Source organism: Oncorhynchus kisutch, unplaced genomic scaffold, assembly GCF_002021735.2.
Source record: "Oncorhynchus kisutch isolate 150728-3 unplaced genomic scaffold, Okis_V2 scaffold915, whole genome shotgun sequence".
Lineage (NCBI taxonomy): Eukaryota > Metazoa > Chordata > Actinopteri > Salmoniformes > Salmonidae > Oncorhynchus > Oncorhynchus kisutch.
The window spans coordinates 264,832-283,415 of record NW_022262860.1 but is presented as its reverse complement, the minus strand read 5'-3'; the positions used below and the strand labels follow the sequence as shown (position 1 = coordinate 283,415).

General features: G+C 44.9%; 1 protein-coding gene across 1 annotated transcript in view; it reads right to left on the bottom strand.

The window, feature by feature from the left end:
• Window positions 1-18,584, bottom strand: part of LOC116363223 (probable lysosomal cobalamin transporter) — a 118,625-nt gene that overhangs the window by 29,336 nt on the left and 70,705 nt on the right. The window contains exon 5 of the mRNA XM_031817028.1: window positions 14,998-15,134. Within this exon, the coding sequence (XP_031672888.1) occupies window positions 14,998-15,134 (137 nt within the window). The remainder of the gene's footprint in view (window positions 1-14,997; window positions 15,135-18,584) is intronic.

The following is an 18,584-nucleotide window of genomic DNA, read 5'->3' as shown; positions in this document are numbered from 1 at the left end:
TGGATAAAGACCCGGGCCCCCCCTGTCCATATAATCTTATTCATTATTATCTAAAAGCTTAACTGATCCTAGATCAGCACTCCTACTCTGAGACACAGTGAATACGTTCTCTGGCCTCTAACCAGTAGCCAGATGGCCCTATAAGATCCACATAATAGGTGATAGCTCCATTCTGCATCTGCTGTGGTCAAATATTAATTCGCTCACACCTCAGAAAGTGTTGTGTTGGCCGAAAAACACTCTTGTGAAGGTTACAACTTGCTTACTCTTGAATTTAGTTAAAGTGCACCCACCAGTCTGGGACTGGGCTGTAGCAGAGAGAGAGAATATCCCAGCTCTGTTAGGGAGTTACATAGGACAGTTTATATACACCCTGGGCTATAGCAGAGAGAGTGAGAGTGAGAGAGAGAGAGCGAGAGAGAGAGAGAGAGAGAGAGAGAGAGAGAGCTGCTCTGTTAGGGAGTTATCTAGGACAGTTTATATACACCCTGGGTTGTTTGAATTAAGGGGGAGTGGCCACCTCGGCACAAAGACTAGTGATAAATAAACCCTGCAGAGTCATGGAGGATACGGGACCTGTCACTTAGGTTCCATTAGGTTAATCATGCAGAATAATAACACACAGCTGCAGTGATAAATCACATGGACCCTGAAGAAACACAGAGAGGCTGAGGACTGGAGGCTGGGCTGGAGTGGGTTGGAGAGGGAGAGAGGACTCCAGTATGGAGAGACCAGGGAGAGAGGAGAGAGGACTCCAGTATGGAGAGACCAGGGAGAGAGCAGAGGGAGAGAGGACTCCAGTAGGGAGAGACCAGGGAGAGAGGAGAGAGGACTCCAGTATGGAGAGACCAGGGAGAGAGGAGAGAGGACTCCAGTATGGAGAGACCAGGGTGAGAGGAGAGAGGACTCCAGTATGGAGAGACCAGGGTGAGAGGAGAGGGAGAGAGGACCCCAGTATGGAGAGACCAGGGAGAGAGGACTCCAGTGTACAGAGACCAGGGAGAGAGCAGAGGGAGAGAGGACACCAGTATGGAGAGACCAGGGAGAGAGGACTCCAGTGTACAGAGACCAGGGAGAGAGGAGAGAGGACTCCAGTATGGAGAGACGAGGGAGAGAGGAGAGAGAGAGAGGACTCCAGTATGGAGAGACCAGGGAGAGAGGAGAGGGAGAGAGGACTCCAGTATGGAGAGACCAGGGAGAGAGGAGAGGGAGAGAGGACTCCAGTATGGAGAGACCAGGGAGAGAGGAGAGAGGACTCCAGTATGGAGAGACCAGGGAGTGAGGAGAGAGGACTCCAGTATGGAGAGACTAGGGTGAGAGGACTCCAGTATGGAGAGACCAGGGAGAGAGGAGTGAGGAGAGAGGACTCCAGTATACAGAGACCAGGGTGAGAGGACTCCAGTATGGAGAGACCAGGGAGAGAGGAGAGAGGACTCCAGTATGGAGAGACCAGGGTGAGAGTAGAGAAGACTCCAGTATGGAGAGACCAGGGAGAGAGGAGAGGGAGAGAGGACTCCAGTATGGAGAGACCAGGGTGAGAGGAGAGAGGACTCCAGTATGGAGAGACCAGGGAGAGAGGAGAGGGAGAGAGGACTCCAGTATGGAGAGACCAGGGTGAGAGGAGTGAGGAGAGAGGACTCCAGTATACAGAGACCAGGGAGAGAGGAGAGAGGACTCCAGTATACAGAGACCAGGGAGAGAGGAGAGAGGACTCCAGTATGGAGAGACCAGGGAGAGAGGAGAGAGGACTCCAGTATGGAGAGACCAGGGAGAGAGGAGTGAGAAGAGAGGACTCCAGTATGGAGAGACCAGGGAGAGAGGAGTGAGGAGAGAGGACTCCAGTATACAGAGACCAGGGTGAGAGGACTCAAGTATGGAGAGACCAGGGAGAGAGGAGAGAGGACTCCAGTATGGAGAGACCAGGGAGAGAGGACTCCAGTATACAGAGACCAGGGAGAGAGGAGAGAGGACTCTAGTATACAGAGACCAGGGAGAGAGGAGAGAGGACTCTAGTATACAGAGACCAGGGAGAGAGGAGAGAGGACTCTAGTATACAGAGACCAGGGAGAGAGGAGAGAGGACTCTAGTATACAGAGACCAGGGAGAGAGGAGAGAGGACTCCAGTATGGAGAGACCAGGGAGAGAGGAGAGGGAGAGAGGACTCCAGTATGGAGAGACCAGGGAGAGAGGAGAGAGGACTCCAGTATACAGAGACCAGGGAGAGAGGAGAGAGGACTCCAGTATACAGAGACCAGGGTGAGAGGACTCCAGTATGGAGAGACCAGGGAGAGAGGAGAGAGGACTCCAGTATACAGAGACCAGGGAGAGAGGAGAGAGGACTCCAGTATACAGAGACCAGGGAGAGAGGAGTGAGGAGAGAGGACTCCAGTATACAGAGACCAGGGTGAGAGGACTCCAGTATGGAGAGACCAGGGAGAGAGGAGAGAGGAGAGAGGACTCCAGTATACAGAGACCAGGGAGAGAGGAGAGAGGACTCCAGTATACAGAGACCAGGGAGAGAGGAGTGAAGGAGAGTAAGGGATTCTGCAGCATTCTCTCCCTATGAACAGAGGGGAGAGAGAAGAGAGGGTTGAACATAAGATAAAAGGGTGTAAGAGAGAGAGCATTATATATGTATATATATATATATATATATATACATACATATATAATGCTCTCTCTCTTACACCCTATATATATATAGAGAGAGAGAGAGAGAGCAATATATATATATATAGAGAGAGAGACAGAGAGCAATATATATATATATATAGAGAGACAGAGAGCAATATATATATATATAGAGAGAGAGACAGAGAGCAATATATATATATATATAGTGAGGGAAAGAGAGAGAGAGACAGAGACAGAGACAGACAGAGAGTGAGACAGAGAAATAGAGAGAAAGAATGAGAGAACTCCCAGCCTCTGATTTGTCTCCCACAAGGAAGCCTATTTGTGTGATTGACTCAGCATCACAACCCAGCACATCAAAACACAAAGCTTGCTGGGAGACTTGATTTCCTGCAGGCCTATCTCACCAAGCCTCTTTAACAACATGGGGTCAACCCAGCAAAGCTTGAAAGACCAGCAACGTCTGCATCCCAAATGGCACCGTATTGACTTAGGGCACTATTTTGGGCTCTAGTCAAAGTGCACTATATAGGGAATGAGGTGCCATTTGGAACGCAAGCAACATCTCTATCCTCCAGAAGCTCCCGCGTGGCGCAGCGGTCTAAGGCACTGCATCTCAGCGGTCTGAGGCACTGCAGCTCAGCGGTCTGAGGCACTGCAGCTCAGCGGTCTGAGGCACTGCATCTCAGCGGTCTAAGGCACTGCAGCTCAGCGGTCTGAGGCACTGCATCTCAGCGGTCTAAGGCACTGCATCTCAGCGGTCTAAGGCACTGCATCTCAGCGGGCTGAGGCACTGCAGCTCAGCGGTCTGAGGCACTGCATCTCAGCGGTCTAAGGTACTGCATCTCAGCGGTCTAAGGCACTGCAGCTCAGCGGGCTGAGGCACTGCAGCTCAGCGGTCTGAGGCACTGCATCTCAGCGGTCTAAGGTACTGCATCTCAGCGGTCTAAGGCACTGCAGCTCAGCGGTGTAAGGCACTGCATCTCAGCGCTCTGATGTGTCACTACAGACCCTGGTTTGATTCCAGGCCGTATCACAACCGGCCGTGATTGGGAGTCCCATAGGGCGGCTCACAATTGGCCCAGGGTTGTCAGGGTTTGGCCGGTGTAGGACGGCATTGTAAAGAAGAATTTGTTCTTAACTGACTTTAATAGTTAAATAAAGGTTAAAGAAAAATTAAAAGAAGTGGTCAGTGTAATTATCCACTCTTTAAATAAGGACAGTAAGAAAGCAAAGTGAAGCAGAGAGAACAGCACAGTGGGGTTAAATCCCTGCTGAGGACGATGCATCTTTAAAGAGAGAGAGGCTCTTTAGAAACTCAATCTATGTGACTATGTATTATCTATAGAAAGAGGCCTGGTCTGCTTCAAATGGGGGACAACATGTCATTTGTTGAATAACAGCATTAAAGGCATATTTATATGTGTGTGTACGTAGCAACGTGCCTCCCACCTGAGGATCTGTCTCCTGTGTTTGAGAGGTGCAAAATCCACGTGTCACTTAAATCTCGCTGGATTGATTGCTTTCCTTTTACTCCTGTGACTCTTTCATATTCCTGTCTTTTTGTTCCCTGTCAACGTTACGACCGTGGAAATGTCTGGAATGACCTGTCAAACACACCTAGTAATGGCTGTAATGGACTCAATGGGATACATTGTCTTTTCCGTTGATTCTATAAGAATTTAACGCACCATCTTGACACCTACTGAACATCACAAGAAAGAGAACTGAACTTTATTTTGATGAGTGTTCATTTCTTGGAAAAAGTTCATTGAAAAAAGTAATAATTTAATACAGTTGGAATGTTTACTAATTAGATGTGCTGAAATGAAAGCAACTTCCGAGAAGGAACACTGGGATGATAGTGATATTATATCTAATCTCACAAACAATGTGAAGTATGATTAGATCGGGGTAGCCAAGCGTTTTGATTTGAAATCCCATGGGTATCTTCCTTGACATAAATGTTTAATAATGCCTGAGAACGTGACAACAGTAATTAATGAGGCAGTCTAGACGGAGCGGGTGAGCGCAGAGGTAGGGTAGAGAGAGCAGTTGTTTGGTGGTTGCAGCCTAGCTCCACCTCTTTATGTTCAATTATTAATATATGCAAATACACCTGGTGCATTTATGCAAATATGACACATATAACTGTCTTGATTTTTTTTTTTAATGGGTGGAAATTCCAGATACAATAAGAAAATATATAAATATATGAGTGCATTCTAAGAAAAAAGTGACATTTTACAAAAGTGACAATAAATTAAATATCTAAAATCCATGAACTTCATTCATTATTTGTCTGCACCCACCAGTAAAATATTGTATGTCCTATAATTCAGTCAATATCTGCTGTATTGTAACAATTCTAAGTGTGGAGTATCTTCAACCGCGACACTCGTATTAACATCTGCTAACCATGTGTATGTGACCATTAACATCTGCTAACCATGTGTATGTGACCATTAACATCTGCTAACCATGTGTATGTGACCATTAACATCTGCTAACCATGTGTATGACCATTAACATCTGCTAACCATGTGTATGTGACCATTAACATCTGCTAACCATGTGTATGTGACCATTAACATCTGCTAACCATGTGTATGTGACCATTAACATCTGCTAACCATGTGTATGTGACCATTAACATCTGCTAACCATGTGTATGTGACCATTAACATCTGCTAACCATGTGTATGTGACCATTAACATCTGCTAACCATGTGTATGTGACCATTAACATCTGCTAACCATGTGTATGTGACCATTAACATCTGCTAACCATGTGTATGTGACCATTAACATCTGCTAACCATGTGTATGTGACCATTAACATCTGCTAACCATGTGTATGTGACCATTAACATCTGCTAACCATGTGTATGTGACCATTAACATCTGCTAACCATGTGTACGTGACCATTAACATCTGCTAACCATGTGTACGTGACCATTAACATCTGCTAACCATGTGTACGTGACCATTAACATCTGCTAACCATGTGTACGTGACCATTAACATCTGCTAACCATGTGTACGTGACCATTAACATCTGCTAACCATGTGTACGTGACCATTAACATCTGCTAACCATGTGTACGTGACCATTAACATCTGCTAACCATGTGTACGTGACCATTAACATCTGCTAACCATGTGTACGTGACCATTAACATCTGCTAACCATGTGTACGTGACCATTAACATCTGCTAACCATGTGTACGTGACCATTAACATCTGCTAACCATGTGTACGTGACCATTAACATCTGCTAACCATGTGTACGTGACCATTAACATCTGCTAACCATGTGTACGTGACCATTAACATCTGCTAACCATGTGTACGTGACCATTAACATCTGCTAACCATGTGTACGTGACCATTAACATCTGCTAACCATGTGTACGTGACCATTAACATCTGCTAACCATGTGTACGTGACCATTAACATCTGCTAACCATGTGTACGTGACCATTAACATCTGCTAACCATGTGTACGTGACCATTAACATCTGCTAACCATGTGTACGTGACCATTAACATCTGCTAACCATGTGTATGTGACCATTAACATCTGCTAACCATGTGTATGTGACCATTAACATCTGCTAACCATGTGTATGTGACCATTAACATCTGCTAACCATGTGGATGTGACCAATAACATCTGCTAACCATGTGTATGTGACCATTAACATCTGCTAACCATGTGTATGTGACCATTAACATCTGCTAACCATGTGTACGTGACCATTAACATCTGCTAACCATGTGTATGTGACCATTAACATCTGCTAACCATGTGGATGTGACCATTAACATCTGCTAACCATGTGGATGTGACCATTAACATCTGCTAACCATGTGTATGTGACCATTAACATCTGCTAACCATGTGGATGTGACCAATAACATCTGCTACCCATGTGTATGTGACCATTAACATCTGCTACCCATGTGTACGTGACCATTAACATCTGCTAACCATGTGTACGTGACCATTAACATCTGCTAACCATGTGTATGTGACCATTAACATCTGCTAACCATGTGTATGTGACCATTAACATCTGCTAACCATGTGGATGTGACCATTAACATCTGCTAACCATGTGTATGTGACCATTAACATCTGCTAACCATGTGTACGTGACCATTAACATCTGCTAACCATGTGTATGTGACCATTAACATCTGCTAACCATGTGGATGTGACCATTAACATCTGCTAACCATGTGTATGTGACCATTAACATCTGCTAACCATGTGGATGTGACCATTAACATCTGCTAACCATGTGGATGTGACCATTAACATCTGCTAACCATGTGTATGTGACCATTAACATCTGCTAACCATGTGGATGTGACCATTAACATCTGCTAACCATGTGTATGTGACAAGTAAAATTAGATTTGATTGGAACTGTTGCTTTTACTAGAACTGTTATGAAAACTATTTGCTGACCGTTTCTAGTGTACGTACAGTTGAAGTTGGAGGTTTACATAAACCTTAGCCAAATCAGAAGTTTACATACACTCAATTAGTATTTGGTAGCATTGCCTTTAAATTGTTTATCTTGGGTCAAACGTTTCGGGTAGCCTTCGACAAGCTTCCCACAATAAGTTGGGTGAATTTTGGCCCATTCCTCTTGACAGAGCTGGTGTAACTGAGTCAGGTTTGTGGGCCTCCTTGCTCGCACACGCTTTTTCAGGTCTGCCCACACATTTTCTACAGGATTTGAGGTCAGGGCTTTGGGATGGCCACTCCAATACCTTGACTTTGTTGTCCTTAAGCAATTTGTATGCTTGGGGTCATTGTCCATTTGGAAGATCCATTTGCGACCAAGCTTTAACTTCCGGACTGATGTCTTGAGATGTTGCTTCAATATATCCACATAATTTTACATCCACATGATGCCATCTATTTTGTGAAGTGCACCAGTCCCTCCTGCGGCAAAGCACCCCCACAACATGATGCAGCTTGCAAGCCACCCCCTTTTTCCTCCAAACATAACGATGGTCATTATGACCAAACAGTTCTATTTTTGTTTCATCAGACCAGAGGACATTTCTCCAAAAAGTACCTTCTATGTCACCATGTGCAGTTGCAAAACGTAGTATGGCTTTTTTATGGCAGTTTTGGAGCAGTGGCTTCTTCCTTGCTGAGCAGCCTTTCAGGTTATGTCGATATAGGACTCGTTTTACTGTGGATATAGATACTTTTGTTTCCTCCAGCATCTTCACAAGGTCCTTTACTGTTTTTCTGGGATCGAATTGCACTTTTCGCACCAAAGTACGTTCATCTCTAGGAGACAGAATGCATCTCCTTTCTGAGCGGTATGACTGCAATTTTTAGTCTGAGGTCTTGGCTGATTTCTTTTGATTTTCCCATGATGTCAAGCAAAGATGCACTGAGTTTGAAGGTAGGCCTTGAAATACATCCACAGGTACACCCCCAATTGACTCAAATTATGTCAATTAGCCTATCAGAAGCTTTTAAAGCCATGACATCATTTTCTGGGATTTTCCAAGCTGTTTAAAGGCACAGTCAACTTAGTGTATGTAAACTTCTGACCCACTGGAATTGTGATGCAGTGAATTGTGAAATAATCTGTCTTCAAATAATTGTCAGAAAATGACTTGTGTCATGCACAAAGTAGATGTCCTAACCGACTTGCCAAAACTATAGTTTGTTAACAAGAAAAATATGGAGTGCTTGAAAAACGAGTTTTAATGATTCCAACCTAAGTGTATGTAAACTTCCGTTAAGTGTGTGTGTGTTGCTCCCCTCACCCACTGACACCACCACCCCACACCCTCCAGACATGTTCAGTTCACAGACTAGGTACCATGATAGCAGCCATGAAAAATAGACAACATTAAGGAGTGTTAGGGCACAGGCAATTTCTCTTATCTGGTAGAAAAACCTGGGACAGCTACAGTATGCTGAGGGATTCAAAATACAGGCCTATATTAAATGGCCCCAGAGACTGACATGTATAAATAGGGGGCGAACAAGTGCGACGGATAGAGCATGTATATACATCACGTCAAAAGCCCCCAGCACTCTCAGGTGAAAGACGACAGTGAGTGATTGAATGCCACATCCCTAGAATCACAAAGCATTACTAATACTGAAAGGCCCCTCGATCACTGAGAGCATCTGTAGGTCTCTAAGATGCTGTGATTCAGACATGTTCTCTCTTCTCCAACACGTCTCTAACTAAATTCACTGAACCAAATATTTAGTCAAATAGATAGTGTTCACCTTAGGCTAAGACTACACTGTAGTAGTAGTAGTAGTAGTAGTAGTAGTAGTAGTAGTAGCAGCAGCAGTAGTGGTAGCAGCAGCAGTAGTGGTAGCAGGGGTGTAAATTACTTAAGTAAAAAATTCTAAAGTACTACTAGTTTTTTTTGGTATCTGTACTTTACTATTTATATTTTTGACAACTTTTACTTCACTACATTCCTAAAGAAAATTATGTACGTTTTACTCCATACATTTTCCCTGACACGCAAAAGTACTCGTTATATTTTGAATGCTTAGCAGGACAGTAAAATGGTCTGATTCACACACGTATCAAGAGAACATCCCTGGTCATCCCTACTGCCTCTGATCTGGAGGACTCACTAAACAGAGAACATCCCTGGTCATCCCTACTGCCTCTGATCTGGAGGACTCACTAAACAGAGAACATCCCTGGTCATCAGTACTGCCTCTGATCTGGAGGACTCACTAAACAGAGAACATCCCTGGTCATCAGTACTGCCTCTGATCTAGCAGACTTACTAAACAGAGAACATCCCTGGTCACCCCTACTGCCTCTGATCTAGCAGACTTACTAAACAGAGAACATCCCTGGTCATCAGTACTGCCTCTGATCTGGAGGACTCACTAAACAGAGAACATCCCTGGTCACCCCTACTGCCTCTGATCGGGAGGACTCACTAAACAGAGAACATCCCTGGTCATCCCTACTGCCTCTGATCTGGAGGACTCACTAAACAGAGAACATCCCTGGTCATCAGTACTGCCTCTGATCTGGAGGACTCACTAAACAGAGAACATCCCTGGTCATCAGTACTGCCTCTGATCTGGAGGACTCACTAAACAGAGAACATCCCTGGTCATCCCTACTGCCTCTGATCTGGTGGACTCACTAAACAGAGAACATCCCTGGTCATCAGTACTGCCTCTGATCTGGAGGACTCACTAAACAGAGAACATCCCTGGTCATCAGTACTGCCTCTGATCTGGAGGACTCACTAAACAGAGAACATCCCTGGTCATCCCTACTGCCTCTGATCTGGTGGACTCACTAAACAGAGAACATCCCTGGTCATCCCTACTGCCTCTGATCTGGAGGACTCACTAAACAGAGAACATCCCTGGTCATCAGTACTGCCTCTGATCTGGCGGACTCACTAAACAGAGAACATCCCTGGTCATCAGTACTGCCTCTGATCTGGCGGACTCACTAAACAGAGAACATCCCTGGTCATCAGTACTGCCTCTGATCTGGAGGACTCACTAAACAGAGAACATCCCTGGTCATCCCTACTGCCTCTGATCTGGTGGACTCACTAAACAGAGAACATCCCTGGTCATCAGTACTGCCTCTGATCTGGAGGACTCACTAAACAGAGAACATCCCTGGTCATCAGTACTGCCTCTGATCTGGAGGACTCACTAAACAGAGAACATCCCTGGTCATCCCTACTGCCTCTGATCTGGTGGACTCACTAAACAGAGAACATCCCTGGTCATCCCTACTGCCTCTGATCTGGAGGACTCACTAAACAGAGAACATCCCTGGTCATCAGTACTGCCTCTGATCTGGCGGACTCACTAAACAGAGAACATCCCTGGTCATCAGTACTGCCTCTGATCTGGCGGACTCACTAAACAGAGAACATCCCTGGTCATCAGTACTGCCTCTGATCTGGAGGACTCACTAAACAGAGAACATCCCTGGTCCCCCCTACTGCCTCTGATCTGGCGGACTCACTAAACAGAGAACATCCCTGGTCATCAGTACTGCCTCTGATCTGGAGGACTCACTAAACAGAGAACATCCCTGGTCATCCCTACTGCCTCTGATCTGGAGGACTCACTAAACAGAGAACATTCCTGGTCATCCCTACTGCCTCTGATCTGGCGGACTCACTAAACAGAGAACATCCCTGGTCATCAGTACTGCCTCTGATCTGGAGGACTCACTAAACAGAGAACATCCCTGGTCATCCCTACTGCCTCTGATCTGGAGGACTCACTAAACAGAGAACATTCCTGGTCATCCCTACTGCCTCTGATCTGGAGGACTCACTAAACAGAGAACATCCCTGGTCATCCCTACTGCCTCTGATCTGGCGGACTCACTAAACAGAGAACATCCCTGGTCATCAGTACTGCCTCTGATCTGGCGGACTCACTAAACAGAGAACATCCCTGGTCATCAGTACTGCCTCTGATCTGGCGGACTCACTAAACAGAGAACATCCCTGGTCATCAGTACTGCCTCTGATCTGGAGGACTCACTAAACAGAGAACATCCCTGGTCCCCCCTACTGCCTCTGATCTGGCGGACTCACTAAACAGAGAACATCCCTGGTCATCAGTACTGCCTCTGATCTGGAGGACTCACTAAACAGAGAACATCCCTGGTCATCCCTACTGCCTCTGATCTGGAGGACTCACTAAACAGAGAACATTCCTGGTCATCCCTACTGCCTCTGATCTGGCGGACTCACTAAACAGAGAACATCCCTGGTCATCAGTACTGCCTCTGATCTGGAGGACTCACTAAACAGAGAACATCCCTGGTCATCCCTACTGCCTCTGATCTGGAGGACTCACTAAACAGAGAACATTCCTGGTCATCCCTACTGCCTCTGATCTGGAGGACTCACTAAACAGAGAACATCCCTGGTCATCCCTACTGCCTCTGATCTGGCGGACTCACTAAACAGAGAACATCCCTGGTCATCCCTACTGCCTCTGATCTGGTGGACTCACTAAACAGAGAACATCCCTGGTCATCCCTACTGCCTCTGATCTGGCGGACTCACTAAACAGAGAACATCCCTGGTCATCCCTACTACCTCTGATCTGGAGGACTCACTAAACAGAGAACATCCCTGGTCCTCCTTACTGCCTCTGATCTGGAGGACTCACTAAACAGAGAACATCCCTGGTCATCCCTACTGCCTCTGATCTGGAGGACTCACTAAACAGAGAACATCCCTGGTCATCCCTACTACCTCTGATCTGGAGGACTCACTAAACAGAGAACATCCCTGGTCATCCCTACTACCTCTGATCTGGCGGACTCACTAAACACAAATGCTTTGCTTGAAAATAATGTCTGAGTGTTGGAGATAGCCCCTGGATATGCGTCATTTTAAAAAACAAGAAAATGCTTAAGTATATTTTAGAAATTAAATGTACTTTTGATACATAAGTATATTTAAAAACAAATACTTTTAGACTTTTACTTTCCTTAGCATTTTACTGGGTGACTTTCACTTTAACTTGAGTCATTTTCCATTAAGGTATCTTTAATTTCACTCAAGTATGACAATTTGGTACTTTTCCACCACTGACTGGTGGTGGTGGTAGTGGTAGTGGTGGTAAATGGTAGTGGTAGTAGTATTCGTGGTGTGAGTGGTAGTAGTAGTAGTAGAGGTAGTAGTGGTGGTAGCAGTAGTGGTAGTAGAAGTACTGGTCATAGTAATGGTGGTAGTAGAAGTGGTGGTAGTGGTAGTAGTGGTAATGGTAGTAGTAGTGGTAGTGGTAGTAGTAGTAATGGCATTAGTAGTGGTGGTAGTAGTAGTAATGGTATTAGTAGTGGTGGTAGTAGTAGTAATGGTATTAGTAGTGGTAGTAGTAGTAGTAGTAATGGTATTAGTAGTGGTAGTAGTAGTAGTAGTAGTAGTAGTAGTAGTAGTAGTAGTAGTAGTGGTAGTGGTAGCATTAGCAATAGTTGTACTGGTAATGGTAGCAGTAGTGGTAGTAGTGGTAGCAGTAGTAATGGAATTAGTAGTGGTGATAGTAGTAGTAATGGTATTAGTAGTGGTAGTAGTAGTAGTAGTAGTAGCAGTAGTAGTAGTAATGGCATTAGTAGTAGTAATGGTATTAGTAGTGGTGGTAGTAGTAGTAGTAGTAGTAGTAGTAGTAGTGGTGGTAGTGGTAGCAGTAGCAATAGTTGTACTGGTAATGGTAGCAGTAGTGGTAGTAGTGGTAGTAGCAGTGGGAGTGGTAGTAGCAGTAGTGGTAGCAGTGGGAGTAGCAGCAGTGGGAGTGGTAGTAGCAGTAGTGGTAATGGTGGTGGTAGCAGTATTGGTAATGGTAGTGGTAGTAGTAGTGGTAATGGTGGTGGTAGTGGTAGTAATGGTAGTGGTAGTAGTAGTGGTAATGGTGGTAGTAGTGGTAGTAATGGTAGCGGTGGTAGTAGTAGTTGTAGTGGTGGTAGTAATCGTAGTAGTAGTAGTAGTAGTAGTAGTAGTAGTGGTACTGGTAGTGGTAATGGTGGTAGTAGTAGTAGTGGTAATGGTAGTAGTAGTAGTGGTAATGGTAGTGGTAGTAATGGTAGTAGTAGTGGTAATAGTAGTGGTAGTATATAGACTTGTTTATACTGCATTATTGACTGTATGTTTGTTTTTACTCCATGTGTAACTCTGTGTCGTTTTATCTGTCGAACTGCTTTGCTTTATCTTGGCCAGGTCGCAATTGTAAATGAGAACTTGTTCTCAACTTGCCTACCTGGTTAAATAAAGGTAAAATAAAATAAAATAGTAGTGGTAGTGGTAGCAGTAGTAATGGAATTAGTAGTGGTGATAGTAGTAGTAATGGTATTAGTAGTGGTAGTAGTAGTAGTAGTAGTAGCAGTAGTAGTAGTAATGGCATTAGTAGTAGTAATGGTATTAGTAGTGGTGGTAGTAGTAGTAGTAGTAGTACTAGTAGTGGTGGTGGTGGTGGTAGTGGTAGCAGTAGCAATAGTTGTACTGGTAATGGTAGCAGTAGTGGTAGTAGTGGTAGTAGCAGTGGGAGTGGTAGTAGCAGTAGTGGTAGCAGTGGGAGTAGCAGCAGTGGGAGTGGTAGTAGCAGTAGTGGTAATGGTGGTGGTAGCAGTAGTGGTAATGGTGGTGGTAGTGGTAGTAATGGTAGTGGTAGTAGTAGTGGTAATGGTGGTGGTAGTGGTAGTAATGGTAGTGGTAGTAGTAGTGGTAATGGTGATGGTGGTAGTAGTGGTAGTAATGGTAGCGGTGGTAGTAGTAGTTGTAGTGGTGGTAGTAATCGTAGTAGTAGTAGTAGTAGTAGTAGTGGTACTGGTAGTGGTAATGGTGGTAGTAGTAGTAGTGGTAATGGTAGTAGTAGTAGTGGTAATGGTAGTGGTAGTAATGGTAGTAGTAGTGGTAATAGTAGTGGTAAAGGTAGTAGTAGTAGTGGTGGTAGTGGTGGTAATGGTAGTGGTGGTAGTAGTAGTGGTGGTAGTAATGGTAGTAGTAGTAGTAGTAGTGGTGGTACTGGTAGTGGTAATGTTGGTAGTAGTGGTAAGGGTAGTAGTAGTGGTGGTAGTAGTAGTGGTAGTAGAGGTAGTAGTAGTAGTAGTAGTACTGGTAATGGTGGTAGTAGTGGTAGTAGTAGTGGTAGTGGTAGTAATGGCAGTGGTGGTAGTAGAGGTAGTAGTAGTAGTAGTAGTAGTAGTGGTAATGGTGGTGGTAGAAGTGGTAGAAGTAGTGGTAGTAATGGTAGTGGTGGTAGTAGAGGTAGTAGTAGTAGTAGTAGTAGTAGTAGTGGTAATGGTGGTGGTAGAAGTGGTAGTAGTAGTGGTAGTAATGGTAGTGGTGGTAGTAGAGGTAGTAGTAGTAGTAGTAGTAGTAGTAGTGGTAATGGTGGTGGTGGTGGTGGTAGAAGTGGTAGTAGTAGTGGTATTAATGGTAGTGGTGGTAGTAGAGGTAGTAGTAGTAGTAGTAGTATTAGTACTGGTAATGGTGGTGGTGGTAGAAGTGGTAGTAGTAGTGGTATTAATGGTAGTGGTGGTAGTAGAGGTAGTAGTAGTAGTAGTAGTAGTAGTACTGGTAGTAGTAGAAATACTGTGTAGTTCAGTTGGTTAGAATGTGGCGTTAGCAGCACCAAGGTCATGGGTCTCAGCCTACATACATGACTGAACAGACAGGGAGGTCATGTCCCTTTAAGCCACTGGACCGGTAACACTTGGAACCTTTCCCCTTGGAAGATTAGAATATTTTATGTGCGGTTATGGCCCTCTCGAGCCACATGCAAATCAATGAAGTGACAGCGGCCATCGGCCACCCGTCGAAGGTCCCTGGTCCCCACTCACTCACCCTGTAAGTGATCACTGCCAGGACACACACAATGTAAGTGATGAAAACACACACACACAGACTCGTGTAAGTGATCACTGCCAACATGCCAATCAAGGTCAAGGAGCTGATGGAGAAAGACAGGGCTGGTACACCATCTGTAGGAGAGAGAGAGCGAGAGAGCGAGAGCGAGCGAGAGAGCGCGAGAGAGAGAGCGAGAGAGAGAGAGAGAGAGAGAGAGAGAGAGAGAGAGCGAGAGAAAGAGAAAGAGAAAGAGAGAGAGCACAAAAAAACATTGTAAGTAGATGCCAAACAGTGAGAGCATGTCCTATTCTGTTGTCTTCTTGTAACTGTAACTGAAATGATGAATGGACACTTGAGATATTTCAATCAGCTGAAAGAGATGCCTGTTTCAGATAATGTACATGTTTGATTTGTTTCCATTCATTCCCCCATTTCATCTCTGGTTCAAGGGTTGTCACAGAAAGGTCACAGATACTTTTGGCCTCAAAACATCAAACTTTTTCGGTACGTCAGGAAAAATACATTTAGAACGGTCTAATGTCATTTCAAATGCTACAGACAGAATTATATGAAACATGACATAAAGAAAGCACTCATGTTATCCCAGTATATTATTTCAGAGTTCAGCATATTAACAGAAGTGTCCTTTACCATTTGTAAAGAACATTTCAAATGGATGTTCTGTAGGGTTTTAGGCTGGGTGTCTGTAAAGCACTTTGTGACAACTGATGATGTAAAAATAGCTTTATGAAAAACATTTGATTTGATTATAAATTGATTGATGTTGAGAAAAATCTAATACGATTATAGATCCTAAACAATCCAAGAGTGCAGAATATTAACAAAGCCAAACGCCTGGCTCTCTGTCCTGTTGATTAGCTTGATCTGTGTCACCTTTGATGGAGAAGAAGAACGGCCATTTGATGAGAAGGGGGCCGGGGCTACCCGTCATGGATGAAGGACAGTGGGTGTCAGTCAGAACAGCTGTCAGGGATGAAGCCAGAACACCCAGAAGACAGAAAGATTGATGGGTAGAGTGATCGCCTCTCTCCCATGATAGGATCCCAACTGTCAGGGAAGAGTGGGCTAAAAGCAGCCCCACTGTTGGCCCCTCATGGTTCCCCCTGGTTCTTGCCACAGTTCCCCCTCTGGCCCTCAGAAGCAGGCCTAAGCCCTGATGTGCCTAACAGCAGACCTGGGATCAAATACTATTTGAAATGGTTTTATTTGATTTAGCCTTAAAATAAATCAAATAAACCCTGACAACCTGGAGTGCCAGATGGCCAGGATTTGTAGTCTTGTAACTATTGTAATGGTTGCCCGTAATTGTTACTCTTCGTGCTGGTTTTACCCTGGTTTTACCCTGGTTCTCTGTACTGTTCCACCATTACCTGGGTTCAAATATATTTGTAATACTTTAGCTGGGCTAAATTGAGCTTTCCTGGCACAACAGATGTGGAAGTCCCAACAGTGCAAACCCATCCCATCTGGCACTCCAGACAGGCTAAAACAAACACTAAAATTACTGGAAATGATTTGAAATAGTATTTGAACCCAGGTATGCCTAGTGGTGTCGAGATCACCTGTCATGTTATCCTAGATATTACAGTATCCTGCTGCCTACCAGGCTGCTCAATCATCCTACTTCGTTTGATCATCAAAAACAACAAACTCTTTTATTTACTTTATTTACTGATGACATCACCAAGATAGACGCTGCGTTTCCGTTTCTCGCAAACCCCTTTTGTAGACTAGGACTTTTCCAGGACACAGACACGGGAGGAAAATGCATATAAATTAAATACTTGCGCTTAATTGTCGTGTGGACATAACGGGGAAAAGAACCAACCCGTTTGAAGTCTGACAGCCTGAAATGAGCATTAACATTTGAATAGGTGTTTTCCTTTGTGATCTCCTCCAGCTTTTGTTAAGTGTCTGAGCTTAGTAAGTACGAGAGACAATACACTGAGCAGGTTCTGCAGAGGACAGCATCAGTGAAGTCCCCTCACAAAGAGACAGACCGGGGGATGTTATGTCTGCTGCTTCTGTCGGCTTTGGGTTTATTAAATCAGTTTTTTCAGGGGATTAGACAGAGAGAATAAAGTCTATTACCAGGCGTGGTGCTCCACATCTGAAGAAGAAGAAAGCTAGGTTCCATAGATATGGAGAGAAGGCAAACCTCCACCACTCTCAGCATCAGCAGAAGAAAGCTAGGTTCCATAGATATGGAGAGAAGGCAAACCTCCACCACTCTCAGCATCAGCAGAAGAAAGCTAGGTTCCATAGATATGGAGAGAAGGCAAACCTCCACCACTCTCAGCATCAGCAGAAGAAAGCTAGGCTCCATGGACATGGAGAGAAGGCAAACCTCCACCACTCTCAGCATCAGCAGAAGAAAGCTAGGTTCCATAGATATGGAGAGAAGGCAAACCTCCACCACTCTCAGCATCAGCAGAAGAAAGCTAGGTTCCATAGATATGGAGAGAAGGCAAACCTTCACCACTCTCAGCAGCACCACTGGGGGCTATCACCATTTTAAAGTAGTTCATTTTCTTATTATTATTCTTCATTGGCGAATTGTAAACAAACTGAAAATATGCATACCACCACCTACAGTGCTAGACTGTGTAGTCTGAACAGGCATACATCCATAAAGCCTTTAATGCCCATGCAAAACAGGCTTTGTGGTAAATGTGCCTTCTATCCAACTCTGCAGGAATCTCTAAGTGCAGGAATGAGATCAGGAACCCCTTATCTCCTAGTGCATATAGCCATGGCCCTTCAGGCTCTGTGTACACCGAGGAGAGGAGCCTTCCTACCTTCCACCGATGCAGTGAGGAGAAGTGTTTATTAAAACAGCTGCTTCAGCCCCAGCACTCCCAGACAGCACTCCCAGACAGCACTCGGCTGCTTCTCCTTCCTGTCTGTAGCAGAGATGGAATCATGCGGATATGGACACGCACACTAAAGCTGCAACTGGATTAGTAGGCATGCAGGTGGTGGTGAGTGGTGGAAGTGGAGAGAGAGACACACACACACACACACAGGTGGAAGTGGAGAGAGAGAGACACACACACAGGTGGAAGTGGATGTAGAGAGAGAGACACTCACACACAGGTGGAAGTGGATGTAGAGAGAGAGACACACACACACACAGGTGGAAGTGGATGTAGAGAGAGAGACACACACACACACACACAGGTGGAAGTGGATGTAGAGAGAGACACACACACACACAGGTGGAAGTGGATGTAGAGAGAGAGACACACACACACAGGTGGAAGTGGATGTAGAGAGAGAGACACACACACACAGCTGGAAGTGGATGTAGAGAGAGAGACACACACACACAGGTGGAAGTGGATGTAGAGAGAGAGACACACACACACAGGTGGAAGTGGATGTAGAGAGAGAGACACACACACACAGGTGGAAGTGGATGTAGAGAGAGAGACACACACACACAGGTGGAAGTGGATTCTACACCTGCATTGCTTGCTGTTTGGGGTTTTAGGCTGAGTTTCTGTACAGCACTTTGAGATATCAGCTGATGTACGAAGGGCTATATAAATAAATATGATTTG